The sequence below is a fragment of the Notechis scutatus genome, chromosome 1 (genome assembly GCF_049901735.1).
Source record: "Notechis scutatus isolate UNSWTSFEM ecotype Mainland chromosome 1, rNotScu1.2, whole genome shotgun sequence".
NCBI lineage: Eukaryota > Metazoa > Chordata > Lepidosauria > Squamata > Elapidae > Notechis > Notechis scutatus.
In genome coordinates, this window is record NC_142009.1 from 246,159,058 (window position 1) to 246,179,892 (window position 20,835).

The 20,835-nt window shown below is 36.8% G+C and overlaps 2 protein-coding genes across 12 annotated transcripts in view; one reads left to right on the forward strand and one right to left on the reverse strand.

Moving 5' to 3' along the window:
- The window catches only part of AMPD3 (adenosine monophosphate deaminase 3), a 47,806-nt gene extending 43,930 nt beyond the window's left edge, over positions 1-3,876 (forward strand). For all 10 annotated transcript variants that reach the window (XM_087950941.1, XM_087950943.1, XM_087950940.1 and 7 more), the window contains one exon: positions 225-3,876. In XM_087950941.1, the coding sequence (XP_087807067.1) occupies positions 225-401 (177 nt within the window). In that variant the 3' untranslated portion in view covers positions 402-3,876. The remainder of the gene's footprint in view (positions 1-224) is intronic.
- RNF141 (ring finger protein 141) lies at positions 2,809-19,519 on the reverse strand. Of its 2 annotated transcripts, XR_015746664.1 has the most exons (7): positions 19,455-19,519; positions 14,988-15,190; positions 11,391-11,499; positions 10,861-11,042; positions 9,948-10,055; positions 4,852-7,324; positions 4,439-4,815 (listed from the first exon to the last, which is right to left on the reverse strand). XR_015746664.1 is itself a non-coding variant. In XM_026664846.2 (6 exons), exons 2-6 carry the CDS (start codon positions 15,128-15,130, stop codon positions 7,174-7,176), a joined length of 693 nt encoding a protein of 230 aa, XP_026520631.1. In that variant the 5' UTR covers positions 15,131-15,190; positions 19,455-19,519; the 3' UTR covers positions 2,809-7,173. The 2 variants fall into 2 exon arrangements, 1 of the variants encoding a protein (XP_026520631.1); XM_026664846.2 differs by having other exon boundaries at positions 2,809-7,324.
- Positions 19,520-20,835: the final 1,316 nt, after the last annotated feature.

Consider the following 20,835-nt stretch of genomic DNA (forward strand, 5'->3'; position numbering starts at 1 on the left):
CACTCTATTTCCCTCTCCCCCACCTCCCTCTTTTTCAATAATCCACATCTTTCTTTTCAAAAATGCTGTTATGTGGAGATCATCTTTCACATCCTTCAGTTGAGGAAGCACTACACTTAAAGAGACACATTTTAAAATTATTCAGTCTGCTGGATTTCACATGCCTTTTAAAAAAATCAAAGCATTTTTTCAAATAGTATCTTCTTTTCTCTCTGTTTCTCTAGGAAAAACAGAAATGCATAGGTCTAAATTACTGTGCTGAAGGGCCAGAAGGAAACGATATTAGAAAGACAAATGTTGCGCAGATTCGAATGGCTTACAGATATGAGACTTTATGCAATGAACTGAGCTTTCTGTCTGATGCGATGAAGACAGAAGAGATTACAGCACTGTCAAAATAGCCACAACCAACAAGTCGGAACAAAAGAGAGAATGAGCTTTTGCAGGACAGAAAGTCATCTGATCATCAGAATTCTTAGATTACACCAGTTTCTGCAAATGCTTACCTTTAATAGGACTGCTGTAGATGCCAAGATGCAGGCTTCTAGCTATGTTGTTTATACATTTAGAAGTACATTCTAACTCTAGTCATTATAGATTTGCATTTCAAGATACATAACGTTCTGCTTTGAAAAAAGGGACACAGGACTGTAGCTTTTGGTAGCATACACAGACCAGTTTTCTCACAATTTTTCTCATATTGGATTGCTGGCACTTTAAACATTACCTTCTGTTTAGATTTCAGGTGTCTGACTGTACACAGTACTATAGTGTCTGTTAGTTAACAAAGATCATCCTGGATTTAGCAATTAAAATCTAATATAACCAAAGATCAGCACATCGTTCATAGACGTTCATAGTGGACATACAAATACTTGGATTTTCCAGATGGGCCCTTTAATTGAAGAGTAATTTGATATGGCATCCAGGTATTTTTCAGATACCTGAAAAATGCAAATCAGATATTGATATATCCACCAGGATTTGCTATATGATACAGTGGAGCTTTTCAACAGATCCATATCAACATGCCACTTTATTCATCATTATGAGACTTGTTCCACACCTTGGTTTTTCCAGTATAGAAGATTAAGAACTTTCTTGTCTATGTATTAGGGGGCAGATTTACTTGCAAATATGTATTCATGCACATTAGAATACCAACATTGGCTAAATTCACTTTGTTTGTTGAATAAGCCACAGTGACTTTGACATACAGTGCTAAGTTTTAAAGCAGGTTTATACTTACATCAGCAAGATTAAATAATGTTAACCAAAACCAAACCAATCATAATTTGGTATAATGTAAGGTGTGAACGAAACTGATATAACAGAAAGCTGACATATGCATAAACTTAACTTGCATTTTGTAGTTTGTATAAAATGCACTAAAATGAGATGTTTGATCATTTAATATGCCATGTAGTGTAAGGAGTAGGTTTCGTTGCTATTTCATTACTATGATGTAAAAGTGTGAGAACTGGAATTTAATGATTTATCAACTGCTGTAGGTAGTGTTAAAATTTTTTATATGGAGTTTATTTTAAATATGCAAACTTCAAAATGAAGTATTAGAGGCAGTTTCGGTTCTGGAAAGCAGTTTTATTTAATTACTGCTGATGGCAGTAGTTACCTGTTAGCCTTTTGAAATACAGCAAAGTAATCTAAAAGGGAAGATAGAAAGTAAAATTTGTCATGAATTCTGAACTAGGAAAAAAAGGGGGGTAACAAATTTATCTTCCTGCACTTATGCCTTTTCTAATTTAAGTATTACTATAGTGTGGAAAAAAGTTTTACATGTTTTAATACAAATTGGTTGGGAAGATATTTCATAAGTGCAGTTATTTTCATTTTTTCTATCCAGAAGAATGACTATCCTATCCAGGTTTACTTCACATCTGTTGAAATGTAGCTCTCCCAATACAATAAATGCAATTTGTTCACAGAAGCGGGGGCTCAGGCACCTTTCCACAAAATAATTATAAAGGCAGCTCCTGTATTTGGAACTTAGCATTCTATTTTGGAATACTGTGGCAGATGAATAGGTACTATCAGCTTTGACCAAAGATGACCATGAGAAATTACATTTTTATCTTTGTTGGCTAATAAAAATTTAAGAACTTGACCTTATAGCCAGTTTATCAATGCTTGACTGATAACCTAAATTTCATTTCACTTGAGAAGTGATTTATTTTGATACTAGAAAATCTCCATTATGTAATTAAAGAACATATCTGAAAGTTTTAGTTTCCTTCAGTACTTCTGAGTGTTCTTTTTATACTATTACTAGCCGATAACCCGCCATTGCCCGGGTATTTATTTACCCCAATCCTGTATTAAGACAGGAAAATCTTGTAGTCTGGATTCACACTGTTGTACTGTCGTGCGTCACAATTCTTCTATTCCTCCACAAGAGGGAGCCCTGTGAAGCCATTACCATAGCAGAAGCCATTTTAAGACACACACACACACACACACACACACACAGAGGGTTGTTAGGCGTGTCTTATCCCCACAGTGTTTGTTTTTAGAGGGTAAGTCATCTGTGTACCAAGTTTGTTGATATTGCTCAAGGCGTTCCAGAGTTATGCTGAAATATACATACATAAAAAAGAAAAAAATGATAGAAGATAGAATACTCATATTAAATTGGAAATATTTTTAAAATGTATTAATTGCAATCACCGGTTACTTTTTTTCCTTCTCACAAATTAGCTGGAGCTGGTGGAGCAGAGAGAGCACACTTTTCAAAAAAAGGAAACCTTGGATTCCATATTGTTTTTGTTTTAAAACTTTTTACATTTAAAAAAAAACAGCTCTAATGAAAAGCAATTTAAAGCACACTATGGCAAAGTATTATGCAACTGTAATGCTTGTACAACAGGAATGGCTAGTCCTAACCACATAGCAATCCTGTGTTTTTAGTATGTTAAGTCCTTCAGCTGGCAAATTCTCCAGGATCTGCTCTGGGCATGGACCGTTGCTTTGGAAGCTCTGTTTTACCAGTCTTCATTTACCAACACAACTAATTCAAATAAAACACAGATTCTGTGTATGCACATTTATGTAAAGACAGCCAAGAGCAATTATGAATATCAAGTGGAAAAGACATAGCTGCTTTAATAAGTTGAGATGTTATGCTCAGTAGGAGCTCCTGCATATTTGGAAATAGCTTATTTGCAAGTTCTAGTGAGCAGTAAGTTATTTTAACATCATCAAAATGAAATATGGTGTCTACCATTCTAATTGAGATGTATGAGATTAATGAGCCTTAAAGTAAATTCTACTGAATTTACAAGGGTTTAAAATTGCACTATTATTGCAAGTTCTTGAACTATTTTGGTAAGCTTTATTCCATAATTATGGCACCTTCTTCCTTGAATTATCACTGAAGGCCAGATATTTTCTTGAAGGGAATTACCTATTTATTATACTTTTTTGATGGCTTAGACTTTATGGGTGAAAGTTTAGCTGTCAATTTTGTTTATTTACATTATTTTATATAATTAAAATAACTATTGTAGGTCTAGGTGTGTTCGGGTCTTTTCCCGTGTAAGAGTAAGTTAATCTTACACGGGAAAAGACCCGAACACACCTAGACCTACATACTTGTACCCGTGAAAATCTACAAAAACAAAAAAAACTATTGTTTCTACATGGAACTTTTGGATGCTAGAATGCTAACATGGCCTGATTAGCATTCAAAGAAATCCTTGCTTGTTTAAGAGGGATTATGGGAATTATGTCCAGCTTAAACAAGAAAAAAATGGTTTGAGTTAAACATGTACAGTATGTATTTTGTTGTCTAAAATATTCAGAGATATGTATAGCATGAAGAAGCTTAATAAATGGAAATGTTAAACATGTATAAATACATTCATTGATGTTTGTCCTATTCTATAACCCTAAATGAAGTCCATTTTGACTATTAACTGTCATACCTATTACTGCATTACAAGTATGAAGCTCACTAACAGACAAATTCTATGTAGGACAAAGATAAAACAACAACAAAATCCAATACAACTGTCAAGAATACAGTGTGAGTAGTGTTTTTCTGGTTAGCCATATAGTTAGCTGCTGCTTTCAATTTTCCATTTCCAATCATCCAGTAATCAATAGTCCCTGCTGCTAGAAAAACTAGGTGGTAAAATGTTGGGTGAACAAGGGAATTCTGTCATAAGCCCCAAAACAGGCCCAATACAACCCCAGAAACGGCACAGATTTCATTTCAAACTCAGGATACCCCCCCCCACCCGCCCCAATACAGTCTCTCAAAGCACATTTTGTTTCAAGCTCAAAACAATACAAGGTCAAAATGATCTGCACATTTCTGGCTAGGAATATATAATTGTAACTTACTTTCTTGAAATTATGTGTATACACTGAATTTGAACGCCTAAGAGAAGGTATTTCATTTAACATTACACAAAAGACAAACAATTCAAATGTTTATTGCTCAAAACTCATAATACATTAAATTGCTTATAGTTATTAACAGTCTTATATAAAACCACTAAGAAAAGTTCACATCCACACAAAAGAACTAAGGAATGCATCTTCTCTTAATAATTCATCTCTTGAACATGTCTTTTAAACACCTTTTTTAATTTTGTCATTCTTTATCAGATTCAATGCTAGAAGAATAATTGTCAACTGGGCTGCAGTTTTACATAATGTAACACATTTATTTCTTATGATAGGCTTCTAGTTTGCCATATGCTTATTGTGGTAGGGTATGTGTCAAAAGGCATGGGTAAGCAACTTATAGTAATCTCTTCTTCCATGTCTTTGAATATTATAGCTTCTCCTAGACTAAAAGTCCTTTAGTAAGAGGCATAGCTTCACAACACAATAGAAACAGAAAAGGAAGACAGCAATTGATCCAGTTAATCTGTAAAATGCCATATGTGTGTATGCTTCTCTGTGTGTGTGTGTTTTACATATATATTTACTATGGATAATCTATTACACATTGTAACGCTTGTACTAATGTGTGTATTTAAAAAGATAGAAACACTACAGTATATAATTTACATTTTCACTTTACACATATTTACAATTGTGAAATTACCGAACCTATAATTTCATGTCCCCTCTGTGGACTGTGTACCCATATTTTAAAGCTTCCATCTTTCAAGATTTGGTGTACAGTTCTTATACTCATGACAGGAAAAAGAAAAGAAAAGCAATGTCAGGATTTAATGATCCACTGCTTACACTTCAAATATTTATGCTATCAATCAAACCCTATATGAAGGGGGAGGGAAAAGAATGGGTTATTATTTCTACCATGTTAGTATAAAGTATTGGGCACTTTAATCATAGCACTGCAAGTCTAAATATATCTAGGGTGTGGGGAAAATAAAATCCATGATCAATTTTATAACAAGTGAAAAACACATCAAAACAAAAACAAGAAAATATGTTTTACTTTGAATTTTAAAGCCCACTTAAAATCAATTGTCAGAATACTTGCAATAAGTGAATTTCTCTATATCAAAGCTTTCTTAATAAGAGTTGTTCTTCGAACCATATCATATTAAAAAGAAAAAGCGCTACTTTCTACTCTATTTTACTCATTTTAGCAGAATTTGATAATCTCTCAAAAAACATGTTTACCATATTCTGAAGTGGTAAGGCTCAATACCTGGTTTGTGATTTATAGAAATGTTTTAGCTAATAGTGTAGGTTTGCAATTTAATTAGTTTAACCTATATTCATGTGCAACATTTCAGCAACAGTAAAAAACAATTTTATTATACATATTTACCAGGGAATTCCAAATAAGGCCATAAACCCTTCATGATATTTAACTATTAACCCATCTTTCCTTGCGTGGTGCCAAATCCATTCTATGAATAGTAATTATAATAGCAGTTGTGAAAAATATAAAATCCAACATCAGTACCACATCAATTTGGAGATTTGTGCTGGCCCAATCTGCCTATGATCTTTGGGGGTTAGGATCATTTTAAGCTGCCATTTGAAATAAATTTGTAAAAAATCACTCAGTGCCAATTTCGTGGATTGGAAAATGGTGGATTTCTGGCATCTATTAATGTCACCTGGTAAGGTAACAACTTAGGACACATTTGTCATACCTCACACCAATATTCAATTACAACATGCATACTACATTAAAGCAAAGTGATAACAAAAAAAAAAAAAAAGAAAGATTCCTTATTTTGCTTCAGATTGCACCTACAGGAAAGAATCTGCGCTTTACCATCTCATTTTATAGCAATAGCACATTTTACAAACTGGTAAGCAGAAGGCTAAGCGAAACAAAACAAAATAAACAATAAAAATGTTTCAGACAGATTTTGTAATTAACATGTAATTAACATGAAGCGCTTGCAAAGAAACAGAACAGAATATAGAAGATTTTTTTACTATCTACACTATGCTTCACGGATTCCCTGTTTTGGAGAGTTTCTAGCCCGGGGGAGGGGGGGACGGGACGGGGACAGCTATTCAAGGCATGTAAGAAATGAAGAGATGGGAGAAAGGGAATAAAGGTTGCTGTCTGCTACATTAGAAGCCTTCTACTGATAGAGAAGCTACTGGAAGCTTTGCATCCATAATACTGCATAGACAAACTTTTAAGTAATAAATACTGATTAGAAAATTAACTTTTAGTAGAAATGAAAAAAATCAATCATTTATTTAAAAAAATCTGCTTTCATAAAAGATTCCATAAAAGGAATGTTAACATACTAATTACTGATTTAATCAAACACACTCAACAATAAGAGCTGCAACATTTCAAAGGAGGGAGAACAGAAACTACTAAGATCAAGGACTCTAGTCATTTTAATTCCCATTTAAGCATTAGAACATTGTTTTTAGACAGTGTTGGACAACAGGACTTGCGAACCACCCACATTCTTCAACTGAGGAAATGAAGTCAACTTTTAACAAACACTTAACAGCTTTACTAGAACTAAAATACTTCCTACTGCAGTACCTCATAAAATAACAGAAAATTCATAGTGTATTGACTGTAAATGTTATCAGAATAATTCAAGAAAGTAATAATTACAGGTAGGCTTTCCCAGAACTAGTCATTATTGATTTAGCTTCTGGAAACCAATGTAATGAATAAAGAAATTAAAAATAATGAGAATGATATCTTGAGAGATGTTGAGACTATGAATGTTAAGACTAACATCAGGGGATATGAGGCTGACCTGCCTCATCCACCAAGTTGAGTATGTAAGTGGCAATATCTTCCTCTGTAGGTGCATCAGATACGACCCAAGAATCATTTGCAGCAGTCACTTGTAGGCGGCATACAGGGCAATTCCTATGACGGCCACTCCTGCAAAGGAAGTCAGAAGAAACAGTCACTGCTTTTCAGATTTTGTACTGATAATGCGCATGACTATTTTTTTTCTCATGGTAAGATATAACAGGATCTGGGACAAAAGGCTAAAGAGCGAGTATTTTATCTATGAGACCAAGCTAAAAATAACAGTGAAAATATCCATAACATAGATTGCAGAACTGTTGTCAGCCCTGAAGCCATTTTGGGAGCATCTTCAGGGCTGCCACAGCAAGGCCGGTTGGAACTGTGGGAACATGAGTGGGGAGATAGAGATAGCTGGGGATGTGTAGCCAAAATAACATTCTTTCCCGTGGGAGCCACAGATGCTCTACCAGGTGTTACAGAGTGGCGTGGACCAAAGCCAGCCAGGATTGGGGCTGCAACCTGATTGGACCGTGCGATGGACATGTGACCTGGGGGAAAGAACTTTGGGGTGTTGATTTGGGTGGGGAAAACCTTGGGTCCTTCAGAGTCAGGTTTTCCCCAGATGTGCCAATATGACATTCCTAATAAATTCATACTTTGAGGAAACTGTAGGCCTCAGAGTTTTCATTGTTTTGGGTCTGTTACTTGGAATCCTGAAACCTGTTTTTGAAAGCCCCCTGGCAATGAGATCTTAAACCTCCAAAGAAAAACAACCGGTTGATTTTTAAATTGGAAAAATTTACATTATCCCAACTGTCTATACTTTAAAGCAATTTGTTGCCCTTTTAACAAATACTGACTGCATTCACCTATCACTTGGCCAAGGATGTATCCTATCAGTATCGCAGAATGGCATGATGGCTGAAATTTTCAGATCTGTTTTGGTTTTTTATGAGGTTGGGCACTGTATTAAGAAGCAAAATTAAATTTAGAGTACTCATTTAGATCCTTACAAACAATTTTCCAATCTGAGAGGCACGGATGTGTGCAAGTTATTCTACCTCTATGCAAAATAGTTGTTTAGTTCAGTAATTTTGACTTAATGTGACTATGTGGCTGGATTGTTGATTTTTGGTTTATGTATTTTATAGTTTATTTTGTAAGCTGTTCAACATCAGTTTGTCATTAAAGGTTTTGCATAATGTACAAACATACAGAAACATTTTAATTAATTTCCTTGCATAACACATATAACTTAAGAAATAAATGGAGCAGAGAAACTGAAATATAACTAGGCTGAATTCTTCCACTGAAGATGTCTCTACCTCACTGCTCAAATTTCTTTAGTTTTACACTTGACTATCTTAAATGCAGGGGAAAACAGTGTATTGGTAGTCTTTGCTTAATGACTGCTTGAAGTTATATTTTGTTCCAACAAAACCAGATGCCTCAGATTTAATTCGCTTTTAAAGTGGAATTGGCAGCTCTCTGAAATCAAGACATACTACCAGAATGCCTTGTCATTTTAAAAAGGTGCAATTTTACTTCTTAAAAATAATGCAAAGCCAGATTATATAACATATCCCACGGTGGCTATTTGTTAAAATTTAGCTTCGAATAGCATCAAATTGAATTAGCTGTGTGCCACACGGGCATATAATATTTGTTCAAATTAGCTTAGCAACCCAAGAAGCACTATTTATTTAAAAGAAGTATATAATTTCTCAGATAAGGTATCATTAACTAAAATATTGGTAGAGGTTTTATTCAAAAGGAAAGACAAGTTCTTTTTACTAAATTGTTAACTTTGAAGAAGAGGTGGTACTGGAAAAGGGGACCTACTTCCAGCTCACTGACAGCTAGAATGCACAGGGAGGCCAGGATTGGAAGGCCTCCTCTATCTTGATTTCAGCTCCTCCCCCACTCCATTTCACTGTAGACAACTGTTTGAGGAAAATATATGAGGAAAATAATTGCAGTGGTACCTTGGTATTCAACTGCCTTAAAACTCATTGAATTTGGTACTCAACGCATTTTGAAGTGAAAATTTTGTCTGGTACTCACCGTTTGTTTGGTACTCAATGCACAAGCTAGAGCTTGTTGGTGGTGGCTGCCTTGTGACTTTTTACATTATTCCTTAAGGGAAAATTTTGTTTGGTACTCAATGTTTCTGGTACTTACTGCCTCCTGGATCCAATTAGCAATGAGTACCAAGGTACCATTTTCCCCTTCCATATTCAGATACCCTTTTTCTTCATCTCATGTCTCCATCCAACTTTGCCCCTCTCCCACCTCTGGCTTCACTATCCATTACTCTATCCCGTCATCAAACCTCCATTTTATTTGATTTTATTTTTGCTGGTTTTGCTGGAGAGGGATATGTGTGAATGTAAATGAGCTTCTGTGTTTCTGAGAAAAAAGTTTGTGTGCGCATATATACAAAAGCAACACTGATTAATTTACAAATGAACTGACTTATTTTACAGGGGTTTAAATTAAAAGAATATTAACTAATATTAATTTATTTACTTTGTGCTGGCATGCCTCTTGAAGTAAGGTTTCTGAGCAGCATGCATATAAACATGTACATATAACTACTCAAATATGCATATAAAATACACATATTTGTATGCATGTGAAATCCCCAGGACTAGAACTTGGAAATCTGAGGTGGTATTGAAAAGAAGGGTTCATTTCCTTTCTTCATTAAACATGGTATAATTTGTTCATGAGATTTAACTAAGTGACTTACCATTTATCAATGCATTTCTGACAAAAGCTGTGGGCACATGGCAAGATCAGATCAGCACGTCCATCCATACAAATGCAACATTCTTCCTCATCAGTAAGCTGTTTCACCCTACAGTGCAAATATATTATTTATTCACAATCAAAGATGTCCAGAACTGTAATTGTAGTATACCTTGAATTGTTTCTTGTTAAATATTTTACTATGAATACTTATAATCTTCTAACCCCTGGTTCACTAAAGCAATTTCACATTCAACTTGCAAGAAACTATCTGTGTTTTGTCCTAAGAAAGGAGGAAGGAGACCATTATTACACAAAAAATTGGTGTTCTATAAACGAAACTTATGACACACATTAACAATGTTAAAAAGTGTTTAAGAAGAATAATCATAGATTGATGTACAAATAAGAAAAGTTTGTTATTTGCTTCTCTTCAACATATACACAATTGCTAAGGACTGTATACTCCGAGTTGGTGCATAAAGAGACATTTACACGCACACACACACAGAGTTGTATACAATGGCAATTAGCTATTCCTGTTATCTAGGTGCCTATTTCCAATAGTTTTCTAACACAGAAATGATTTAATGTTCTTTCAGCTCTCTGAATAATCTCAAATTTTCCAGAATGAGGAAAATTAATATGAATGATAGATTATTTCTTTTTCAAAATGAATCTTCATCACTAAAGGATGAAGTGGATGCCTCTCTGCAAGAGGATGCCTCATTTTCAGAAAAGCTTACCTATATTTTCAGTAAGAAAAAAGGTAGACTAAATAACTGAACATTCATTCACTGCACATTTTATAGTAAATGGCAACCTTACCTAAACTGAATCAAGTTTACAAAAGTCCTTGCTATAACAAGAAACAAACTGGACAGATTCAAACATTTTCAGAGTATTTCAAATACCTTCCTATCCAAAGGCTAGCCTGACAAGATTCAACAGATGACAGATCTTCTGCTGTTCCTTCTGAGGGAACTGTCTGTGAAAGAACCTGTGATGCCTGACTTGTAATATCTTTATAAAGTTGAATGAACTGATACAAGTTCATGATTCTTGAAGCTTCCACAATACCACTTGTCTTGTTTATCTATAACACAGAAAGCAGCATTATCATTTTTCTTGAATATCTCACTATTTATTCTAATTTTATATTTAGAGCAATGTAAATTAAAAGCTTCTAAACTTAGAAATTTGACATTCTGAGATGCTATAAATGCCTTTATAATGTCCAGAATGGCCAATGGCAGATTAATAATGGCACACTGGTACAATTATGACAAGCAAAACATTATAAACACAGCAAACTACATATTTTAATAAGTTATGAAAATGTGGCATTTTTTTCTAATTAACCATGAACATCCACCAAATTTATGGTTAGTATGCATTTATATGTTGCTATGGATTAGAGAATTAAAGATTCTGATAAACTTACTTTAGTGCAAACTATCCGAACAGCCACCTTCCATAAAGCTGTAGCATCAGACCCTGGTTGCACTTCAAATAACAGATGCTTGTTCTGGCCCGAAGCTAATTGTGCAGTTCTGGAATTATTTAACATTTATTTAACATTCTATACATGTAGCACAAGAGTACACACACTTTAAACATTACAATGAATATGATCTACAAGTTGCAAGCAAATATATTTTCAAATATAGGATTGGATCCAAATAAGGTGATCTGTGGAATGGGTTTTGGTGGAAATTGGTTTTCCCACTCAGCCCCTTTCCAAGCCGCTTTCATGAAAAGACTTGTTGATATCGTCTGTATCTAGTTTTGAAGAATCTTGCTAAGAGCCAACACCATTCATCTAAAAGCTTCTGATCCTAGAAGACTGTTTCCAGGCAGGAGAACAAGTCAAGGAAGTCATTTCCAGCCCAGTGCTTGTAACATAAACATTGATCTTTCTTTGAATTGGCTTTTTGGGAATATAATTGTTCTTTCTCTGATTCATCTTTATTTTGGTTCTGCAGGTGGACAACTTTAAAATAATTATGTGTTATGATTCCAAGCAAAATGCTAGAAAACTTATATTTTAAACAAATATGTGTTAATATATAACATGTGTTTTCATGCATTTTTTGATTTTAAGAATTGTACATAAATGATTGGTATATGGTTTATACACAAAAGATATCAGGCTTAATTCCTTCACAACCAGATAAAGATCCCTGTCAGATACCCTGGAGACATTACTAGTCACCATAGATAATTGCTGAGTTAGGTATACCAATTATCTGATATACTTTATGCCACTTATAAAGCAACATTATGTTTGCAACTACAGCATTTTTTTAAACAAATTTTATTCAGTTTTTCACATTAAAAACAAAAATCTCTTTTTAGTGGACAACATATTTCCGGGTCATCACCTTTACATACAAATATGACAGCAATTATACATTTATATATGCATACTTAATTCTATTATTACCTTTTCCATTCCAAATTTTCAGTAAGGAGAGAAACAAACACATTAATTCTAGCCTCTTTCATTAATCTCAATCGAAACATCTTTTTGTTTCATTTCAATTATTTCAAATATAATCCTTTAATATTTATTTTAAAAATAAAGATAAACAATATGTGTTTGCCTAATAATAATATTAATAATATTAATATTAATATTAATATTAATAATAATAATAATAATAATAATAATAATAATAATAATAATAATAATAATAATAATAATAATAATAATAGGTTACCAATATCTCTCCTTGTTTTTAATAGTCTATATTAACTTATTAATTTAGCTGGTTCTTTAGTCTGTCATATTCCCTTTCCATTACACATTCTTTTTATAAATTCTAGATTAATACAAATTTTAACATTAAAGAAAAAAAAACAAGTATAGGTTTCCCCCCTTTTACTGCTTTGAGTGTGACACCTCAATGATTAAAATATACCTTTATTCCCTCATCTTGATTCCCAATAAACCATTATTTTTAAGAAGTTACAATAATAATCATTACATCTTTTCATTTGGATTCCGCAGCATATTTTCCCCGCTTGATTTTTAATAAGAGTTATCAGTATCTATATTACCCTATTTTCTAAATATTTTTAATTGCAGAAATATTCTTATTACCCCTTGTCACCTTGCAGAATCCCCTTTTTAATTCATCAACCATTATCTCTGAAAAAACAATTTCTTTTCAATGTTTTACTATTTCCGTATTTCTTTATTTCATTCACCTGTTTCTTACTGCCTCTCCTCCCCCTCTTTTTCCCATATCTTTTCTCATTCCAGTTTATATCCCTCTCTTTCTTAATATCTTCCTTTCCCCTTTTCTGCTGGGTCTTTCTGCCTTTCCTGACTTCACAGGTATTCCCCCTTTTGATTGCCTTCTTAAATCTCAACTTTTTAACCTTCCTTCTTTCCCCACTTCTTTGTAGTGTTCTTTGTGTTAATTGTCTATTTAAAATGTCTTCTCCTTGAGTCGACTCCTCCTCCTCTGAAGTTCTTTCTTCTTGTTCTTCAATCGCCATTTCCATTTTTTCTAACACAGAGCAAAGTGATTCGCCTCTTTCCTGTAGTAATTCTCTCATATTTTTAAGTTCCATTTTTAATTCCCAAAGAGATATCATCATTACACACTCTTATATTTTATGATCATTAAGGTCCACAAAAAAAACAAAACACTTTTACTTTCCTTCTTTCTTCTTTCAATTTTTTAAAGTTCTCAGTTATTCCAGCCCAGGGTCTATACCAAAAACATCAATCAATCCCACAGTCAGTCTTTCCTTGCTTTTTTTCTTTATTCTGGTTCTGCTTTCACTTTCTAAGATTCTTACTTTGTTTCAATATTTCTTTAATGTTATATCCACGCAAGTTCATTCAGAAACAGGATGCTTTCCCTTTTGTTTGAACTCAAGTTTTTGTCAAAAGGTGGCACTCTCCATTATACAAAGTCTTCACCTTTTCCCCCTATTTTTTTGTTTAGGGTTTTTCGAACCTCAATATTCCAGCACAGTCCAGTCTCCAATTTATTAACTTTATTATTATTATTTTTGACAATCTTAAGTCCAGCTTTATTTTATGCCTGTTTATTGCCAAAATATTTTAGTCCAATTTAGTTAAATCTTTAGTTCTGGCTTCTTCCTTTCCCAGTTCGAAGCCCCGCTTAGCTGTCAAAAATATATATATTTTTTTCCTGTCCCTTTGTAATTTCACCGCTCACTTTTCTTTTCTTAAAAATTCCATGTTACCTTAATCCCGGGGTACTTTTGTTTAGTTGTATTGCCCAGTTGTCCCGGTTCAGATGTTATCCACCTCTTTCTTCCCTCCTGCACAAAGCTTAATCCAGCTGAGTCCTCCGCTTCCCCTTTACTCCGCCGCCCCTCCAAGGCAGCTTCAGCCCCTAATCGTAATGATCGGGGCTCTCCAACAAAAGAGCACGGACCATAGCCGCAGAGAGTCGCGATCTATGGTCCGTCAGCGAGGAGGCTCCGCCTTCTTTTCGCAACTACAGTATTTTTAAGAGCTTTATTTTCCTCCTAAAGCAAGAATTGGAAAATGTATTCATGTCCAATAGAGATTCAATTTTAGGACATATTTTAATAAAGTGATAATTGCAAAGAGAGTAAAGTATTTTCCAAGTAGTTCAACATTAATATGGCTAAGCCGTGGTTTAGGAGATTTGCACTGATAAGTTTAACTACCATTGTGAGGTTTCAATCAATGAGTACTAGATTAATTTTTATTACTCATGTAGTTTATTATGGTGCCTTTAGTAAGGGAAATAAGTTTCTCTCATATCTACTAGTTTCAATTTGAAAAACATTACAATATACTTTTGATAAAGTTCTGATTGCAAAGTATTTGTTATGGTTTAAGATATGACCGAACACATCCTGAGAATCTAAATATTACATCATACCATATAATGCAACTGTCCTACTTTTATTAGATATTAAGTAGTCCTATACAGTATATATTGCTAATAATTCATTCTCAAATGTCTTAAGCAGGTTCCTGTGTAATACTTATACTATTATATGTATAAAAGGAGAAAAAACTCACGTGTCATTAAGTTCAGCCACTCTTCCCAAAAACTCTTCGTATGTCAAGAAACCACTTTCTCGAACAAGAGAGACATGCTTGACAACTTTTTCTGGCAGCTTAGTTATAACTGTGTGTGTTTGGCTTGAGAGTTGTTGGCCCATGATAGACTACTTTAGCTCAGGTACCAGGGCGAAATACTGCTTTCCACATTTAGAGAATTTCTAATAAATATATTTTAAAACACTGTATTAGAATAGTCATAATGGCATTTCATTCACAGTGCATAAATTGCAAGCTAACCACATAGCTATATAGTTTAGCTGGAATAGCTTAATAAAACTGGTTAGCTTTATATAGAGCTAACCAGATACAAAGTCAGATTAAATCCATTTTCTACTGACATCTAATTCAAGCATATTCTTAATATGGAAATTAACACACTATAAAATGCACATTTTACTAACAACACGGTAACCCCTATTTTAGTAACTCCTAAAATACAAAATATAATGACTGACAATCGCAAGTTTATAAGTTTAAAACTCTGTAGACTGAACTCAAGTACTTTTTAAATGGAGAGAGAATAACATTCATTCAGGTGAAGCCATGCAGAAAATAACAGCGCACAGCAAAAGTTAGTTCACCATTAAGGAGAAGAACATATTAGACATGCAAAAAACTCTCAAATTATACTTATGGTACAGAAAGAGCTATAATTTAAAGACTATAAATTTTATGCTCTAAATTGTCATTCTACATTTTACTAAATATATTTTAATCTATCCAATAGCTGGAGTTTTCTGAGTGTATTACAAAGTAATTATTTTAAATCTTAAAAAAACCAAACAAAGAAAAATTGTAAAAGTGTAATGTCTATTAATAGACATTAATTTAAAAACAATATACAAGATACATCATCAAAGTATTCTGAAAGATTTAAAAAGTAATAATATTAAAATCAGGGAAATGTAACGCCTGTTATAAAATAACTCTCTTGCTCATAGAGTTGAGTGGAACTTCCGAAGGGTAAATAAATCAAGGCTTGAAAATTGAAAGCATTAATTTCTAAAATGAACATTTGAACATTAAAATAATTCCTAAATTTTACAGTTTGAAATTTAATTTAAATTGTAACTGTATTGTTTAGTACAAGCATTTTTCAGAATTCTAGCAACCTGTTTTAATAGGGTATCATTTTGCAGAGTTGTCCCCCCAAATTGAGATACAGATAGTCCTCAACTTAAAACAGTTCATTTAGTCATCATTCAGTTACAACAGCACTGAAAAAAGGGGCTTAAGACAGTTTTTCACACTTATGACCGTTGCAGCATTCCCATGGCCACATGATCAAAATTTGGACGATTGGCAACTGATTCATATTTATGACAGCTGCAGTGTCCCAGAGTCATGTGAACACCTTTGGTGACCTCCTTACAAGTCAATAAGGAAGATAGATTCATTTAACCTTGTTACTCAGTTAACAACTGCAATGATTCACTTAAAATTGTGGCAAGATCGATCACAAAATGGGGCAAAATTCACTTAACAAATGTTTCACTTACTAACAGAAATTTTGGGCTCAGTTGTGAATGTAAGTCAAGGACTATTCCAGGTATTCGTTATTATTACACCAAAAACTGGTTACTTGAATCCAAATTTGCTTACTTGAAAAGCAGACACTAATTTTAACATTCTCTTCAAGTATAGGTAGTCCTCAACTAATGACCAAAATTGAGCCCAACATTTATGTTGTTAAATGAAAATTTTGTTAAGTCAATTTGTTGCATTTTCTTACCACATTTGCTAAGTGAATCACTGCAGTTCTTAAATTAGTAACATGGTTGTTAAGTGAATCTGGGTTCTCCATTGACTTTGCTTGCCAGGACGCAAAATGACTCCTGAACACTGCTACCCCTCATAAATGTGAGTCAGTTGTCAAGCATCTGAATGTAAACCACATCACCACGGGGATGCTGTCATGACCGTTAAGCGTGAAAAATGGTCTCTCTTTTCAGTGCCATTGCAATTTCAAACAGTCACTAAATGAACTGTTGTAAGTTGAGGACTACCTGTACCTATGTGTTAGAAGCATCCAGAGTGTTTCATCTCTCTAAACCAGGGGAGTCAAACTCAAGGCCCGCTGGCTGGATCTGGCCTGCGAGGCCGCCCTGGAAACCGCAGAGGACCAGCCCGCGGTGCCTCTGCCAGCAAAACCAGCCTCCTGCAGCCCTCTGCCAGCAAAAACGGAGCTCAGGGCAAACACCTCCCCCCTGAGCTCCGTTTTTGCTGGCAGAAGGCTAGCAAAAACAAACTAAAAGCAAAAAAAAAAAAAGGAGAAATGTTTCCCCTTTTGCAGGTTCCCCAGACACAAGTGTCATCGAGCTGGCCATGCCCCCCTGACCCCCACTTCAAGGTCCAACACAACCCTATGCAGCCCTCAATGAAATTGAGTTTGACACCCTTCCACTAAACCAACCCCCTATGTTGCTGTATGGGTAATATAGTCGCCTTTAAGTTCTGCTCAGCTCCTGATGTGACTGCACTAACACACAGGTTTCCCACTGCTTATTTCTGAGACAGGCTTTCCAACTTTCCTGTTAAACAAACCTACATGCCCCAAACTTAACCCAACCCAGTCTAGTCTTAGCTGAGCTTTTGGGTCCAGAGAAGATGCTGCCACCTGCTGAGCCATCACCAAATGTATCAGTCACGTCTCCCTGGGGAGTCACAAACATTGGATTAAAAACTGTAAACAAATGCAGAGGCTGCTGAACTGAGGAGCCCTTGATGCTCTCTGAGCTGGGTTGTTTCCTTGCAGACATTTCATTAACCAAAACTAGGTAACGTCATCAGTGCTAATCCTGGAGAGTCCTGAACTACCCAGAAAAAGGGCTTCCCTATTCACAAGACTCAAGACACTCAACTATACCTGACTAGGCTTCTTAGCTCATTCAGAAGAGCCAACAAGCAAGGCAAGGCAAGTGCACAGGCAGGGCTGGTTGTCTTGAGCCTAATGGTAGCAGAAAACAACAAGTCCCAAACCTCCATGTGGGGAATTTGCTGTGTTGCTGCTGCCCCTTAAAACTCTGGCACCTTGGGCTGAAAGGCCAGAGCTGGAAGAAATCAAATCCCTGAATTTGAGAGAAAGAGAGAGGGAGGAGAGAGAGAGAGAGGGTGGGAGGGAGGGAGAGAGAGGGTGGGAGAGAGGGTGAGAGAGACGGAGGGAGGGAGGGAGAGAGGGGGGAGGGAGGGGGAGGGGGAGAGAGAGGGAGGGAGGGAGGGGGAGAAAGAGAGGGTGGGAGGGAGGAGAGAGGGTGGGAGGGGGAGGGAGAGAGAGGAGGGAGGGAGGGAGAGAGAGGGGGGGAGGAGAGGGAGAGAGAGAGAGGGTGGGAGGGAGGGAGGAGAGAGGGGAGGGGAGGGAGAGAGAGGGTGGGAGGGAGGGGGAGAGGGAGGGAAGAGGGTGGGAGGGAGGGAGGGAGAGGGGGAGAAAGAGAGGGGTGGGAGGGGAGAGAGATAGGGAGGGAGAGAGGGTGGGGGGGAGAGGGAGGGAGGGAGGGGAGAGAGAGGGAGGGAGGGAGAGGGGGAGAAAGAGAGGGTGGGAGGGAGGGGAAAGAGGGAGGGAGGGAGGGGGAGAGAGATAGGGAGGGAGAGAGGGTGGGAGGGGGAGAGGGAGGGAGGGAGGGGGAGAGAGAGGGAGGGAGGGAGGGGGGAGAAAGAGAGGGTGGGAGGGAGGGGGAAAGAGAGGGAGGGAGGGAGGGGGAGAGAGGGAGAGGGAGGGAGAGGGGGAGAAAGAGAGGGTGGGAGGAGGGGGAAAGAGAGGGAGGGAGGGGGAGAGAGGGAGAGGGAGGGAGAGGGGGAAAGAGGTTGGGAGGGGGAGAGAGAGAGGGTTGGAGGGAGGGGGAGAGAGGGAGGGAGGGAGGAGGAGAGAGGGTGGGAGGGAGGGGGAAGAGAGGGAGGGAGAGAGAAAAACACCCAAAGCCTTGCAAAGTGAATCTCCCTTCAGGCAACGCCAAGAAAGTGAGCCTTGATTCAGGAATGGTGGGGGGGGGGGGGCGATTCAGTCTTTATACAGGGTTGCATCTGCATCCGACGGACGTGAGAAAAGACGGGCAGCTTTTAAAACCCCGTTGCCATCTCCCACACTCCAGAACGCAGCCCAGCCTTTGATTCAGGGTCCCCGAAAAGGGCCGGTTTTTGCATATCGAAGGAAATGAGAGAATGGGGAGGACATGCTAAACCCTAATTCAACCTTCATTCAAATGTCAATAATGAAGTCTTGTCAACATTTTACGCAATGGCTTCGTTATGGGTCACGCCACGACCGACCGCACCCCCCTCCCCGGTCACGTCCCTTTTGTGGTTGGCTTAACTCGAGCTCTGGTCGCAAGGGAAGAGACATTTCCCCACCACCACCCCGGTCCTCCTCCTCCTCCTCCTCCCGGGTTCAAGGCCCATAACAAGCCAAACTCTCCACGGCAGCCTCACCGCGGACGCTCCAACATCCTGCTCCACATTCGCAGCGACAGCCTCCGACCGCCAGCAACAGCTCCGCCCCCTCCCCTCCCTCTACTTCAGGCACCGAGTCTACCGACCCGCTGCGCCTGCCCAGTCGAGTGCATGACGTCAGGACGCGACATTAACGGGGCCAGGGTGGGTCCCGTCGCGCTCAGCTTACGTCTTGAAGCTTCGCTTCCCGCTTTTGCTTGCCAGGACGTCGAAAATAGCCGAACGGGCGCGAGGTTTTCGAGCGTAACTTAACCGAGAATGGTTCGTCACCGTCTGCTGTTTGTGTTTGTTTGTTTTTTTAACAAGCCTACAAAACGTTTTAAAAATGTAAGAGGGGACAAAAAGGTTAAGAGTCGGACTACAGATCGTTCGTGATCTTCCGGGAGGGTTCCTTGAAAAGATTGTCATTGCCTTAGATGTCTATGGAAATCTTCAGTCATTTCAGATCATGGTTGTCCCAAAGGCACTGTTTGAAGAGGATCAGAGAGGTTTTTTGGCATATTGTTAAAAAAAGTGGATTCAAGATATAGATCATTGACAGAACTGAAACAGCATGGAAGAATAACAAAAATTCTTTTCTGGCCTTTTCTCATAGAAAGCTTTTAATTCATTTCCACTTGGCCCACAAATGTGTGGAACTTGTTCCTTTCCTGGCATGAAAAGTTTGAATCTTACCATTGATTATTGAAGCTAATTATTTTAACATGGCACGAAGAATTATTTACCTGAACCAATACAGGTAGTCCTCAGCTTAAGACCATAATTGAGCCCAAATTTTCTGTTGTTAAGCGAGACATTTGTTAGTTTTGCCCTATTGTATGATCTTTCTTGCGATAGTTAAGTGACTCACATCAGTTGTTAAATTAGTAACAAAGTTGTTAAGTGAATCTGGCTTCTCCATTGACTTTGCTTGTCTGAAGGTCAAAAATGGTGTTCGCATGACCACAGGATATTGCAACCGTCATAAATACGAACCAGTTGCCAGGGATATGAATTTTGATCATGTGACTAGGAGGATGCTGTAAAGGTCATAAGTATCAAAAATGGTTATAAGTTATAACTTTGAATGGTCACTACATGAACAATTGTAAGTCGAGGAGTACTTGTAATATTTCTTTAATTGCTCCAGATATTTTCAGCCTATGATTATTTCTGAGCAAATATATTAAAGCAGATTGATTTCAACAAGCATTTTTTCCTTCAGACAAATTCTGACTACTAGCATTGGCTACTCATTTAGGTTTACATTATTAATAAATAATGTAAAAGAAATAAACAACTTTTTGGTAGGGCTACATAAAAAGGAATGTTAGTAGCAGAGTCCCTTAAAATATCCCTTATAGGCCATATACCAATGAAT

Bases quoted from the DNA above. Each gene is read 5' to 3' on its own strand.
- RNF141 (XM_026664846.2), bottom strand. From the start codon at position 15,130: ATGGGCCAACAACTCTCAAGCCAAACACACACAGTTATAACTAAGCTG. The intron at 10,056-10,860 runs GTATTTGAAATA...TTTGCACTGTAG, and splicing joins GCTAGCCTTTGGATAGGAAG to GGTGAAACAGCTTACTGATG. The intron at 7,325-9,947 runs GTAAGTCACTTA...CTTCCTTTGCAG, and splicing joins CAGAAATGCATTGATAAATG to GAGTGGCCGTCATAGGAATT.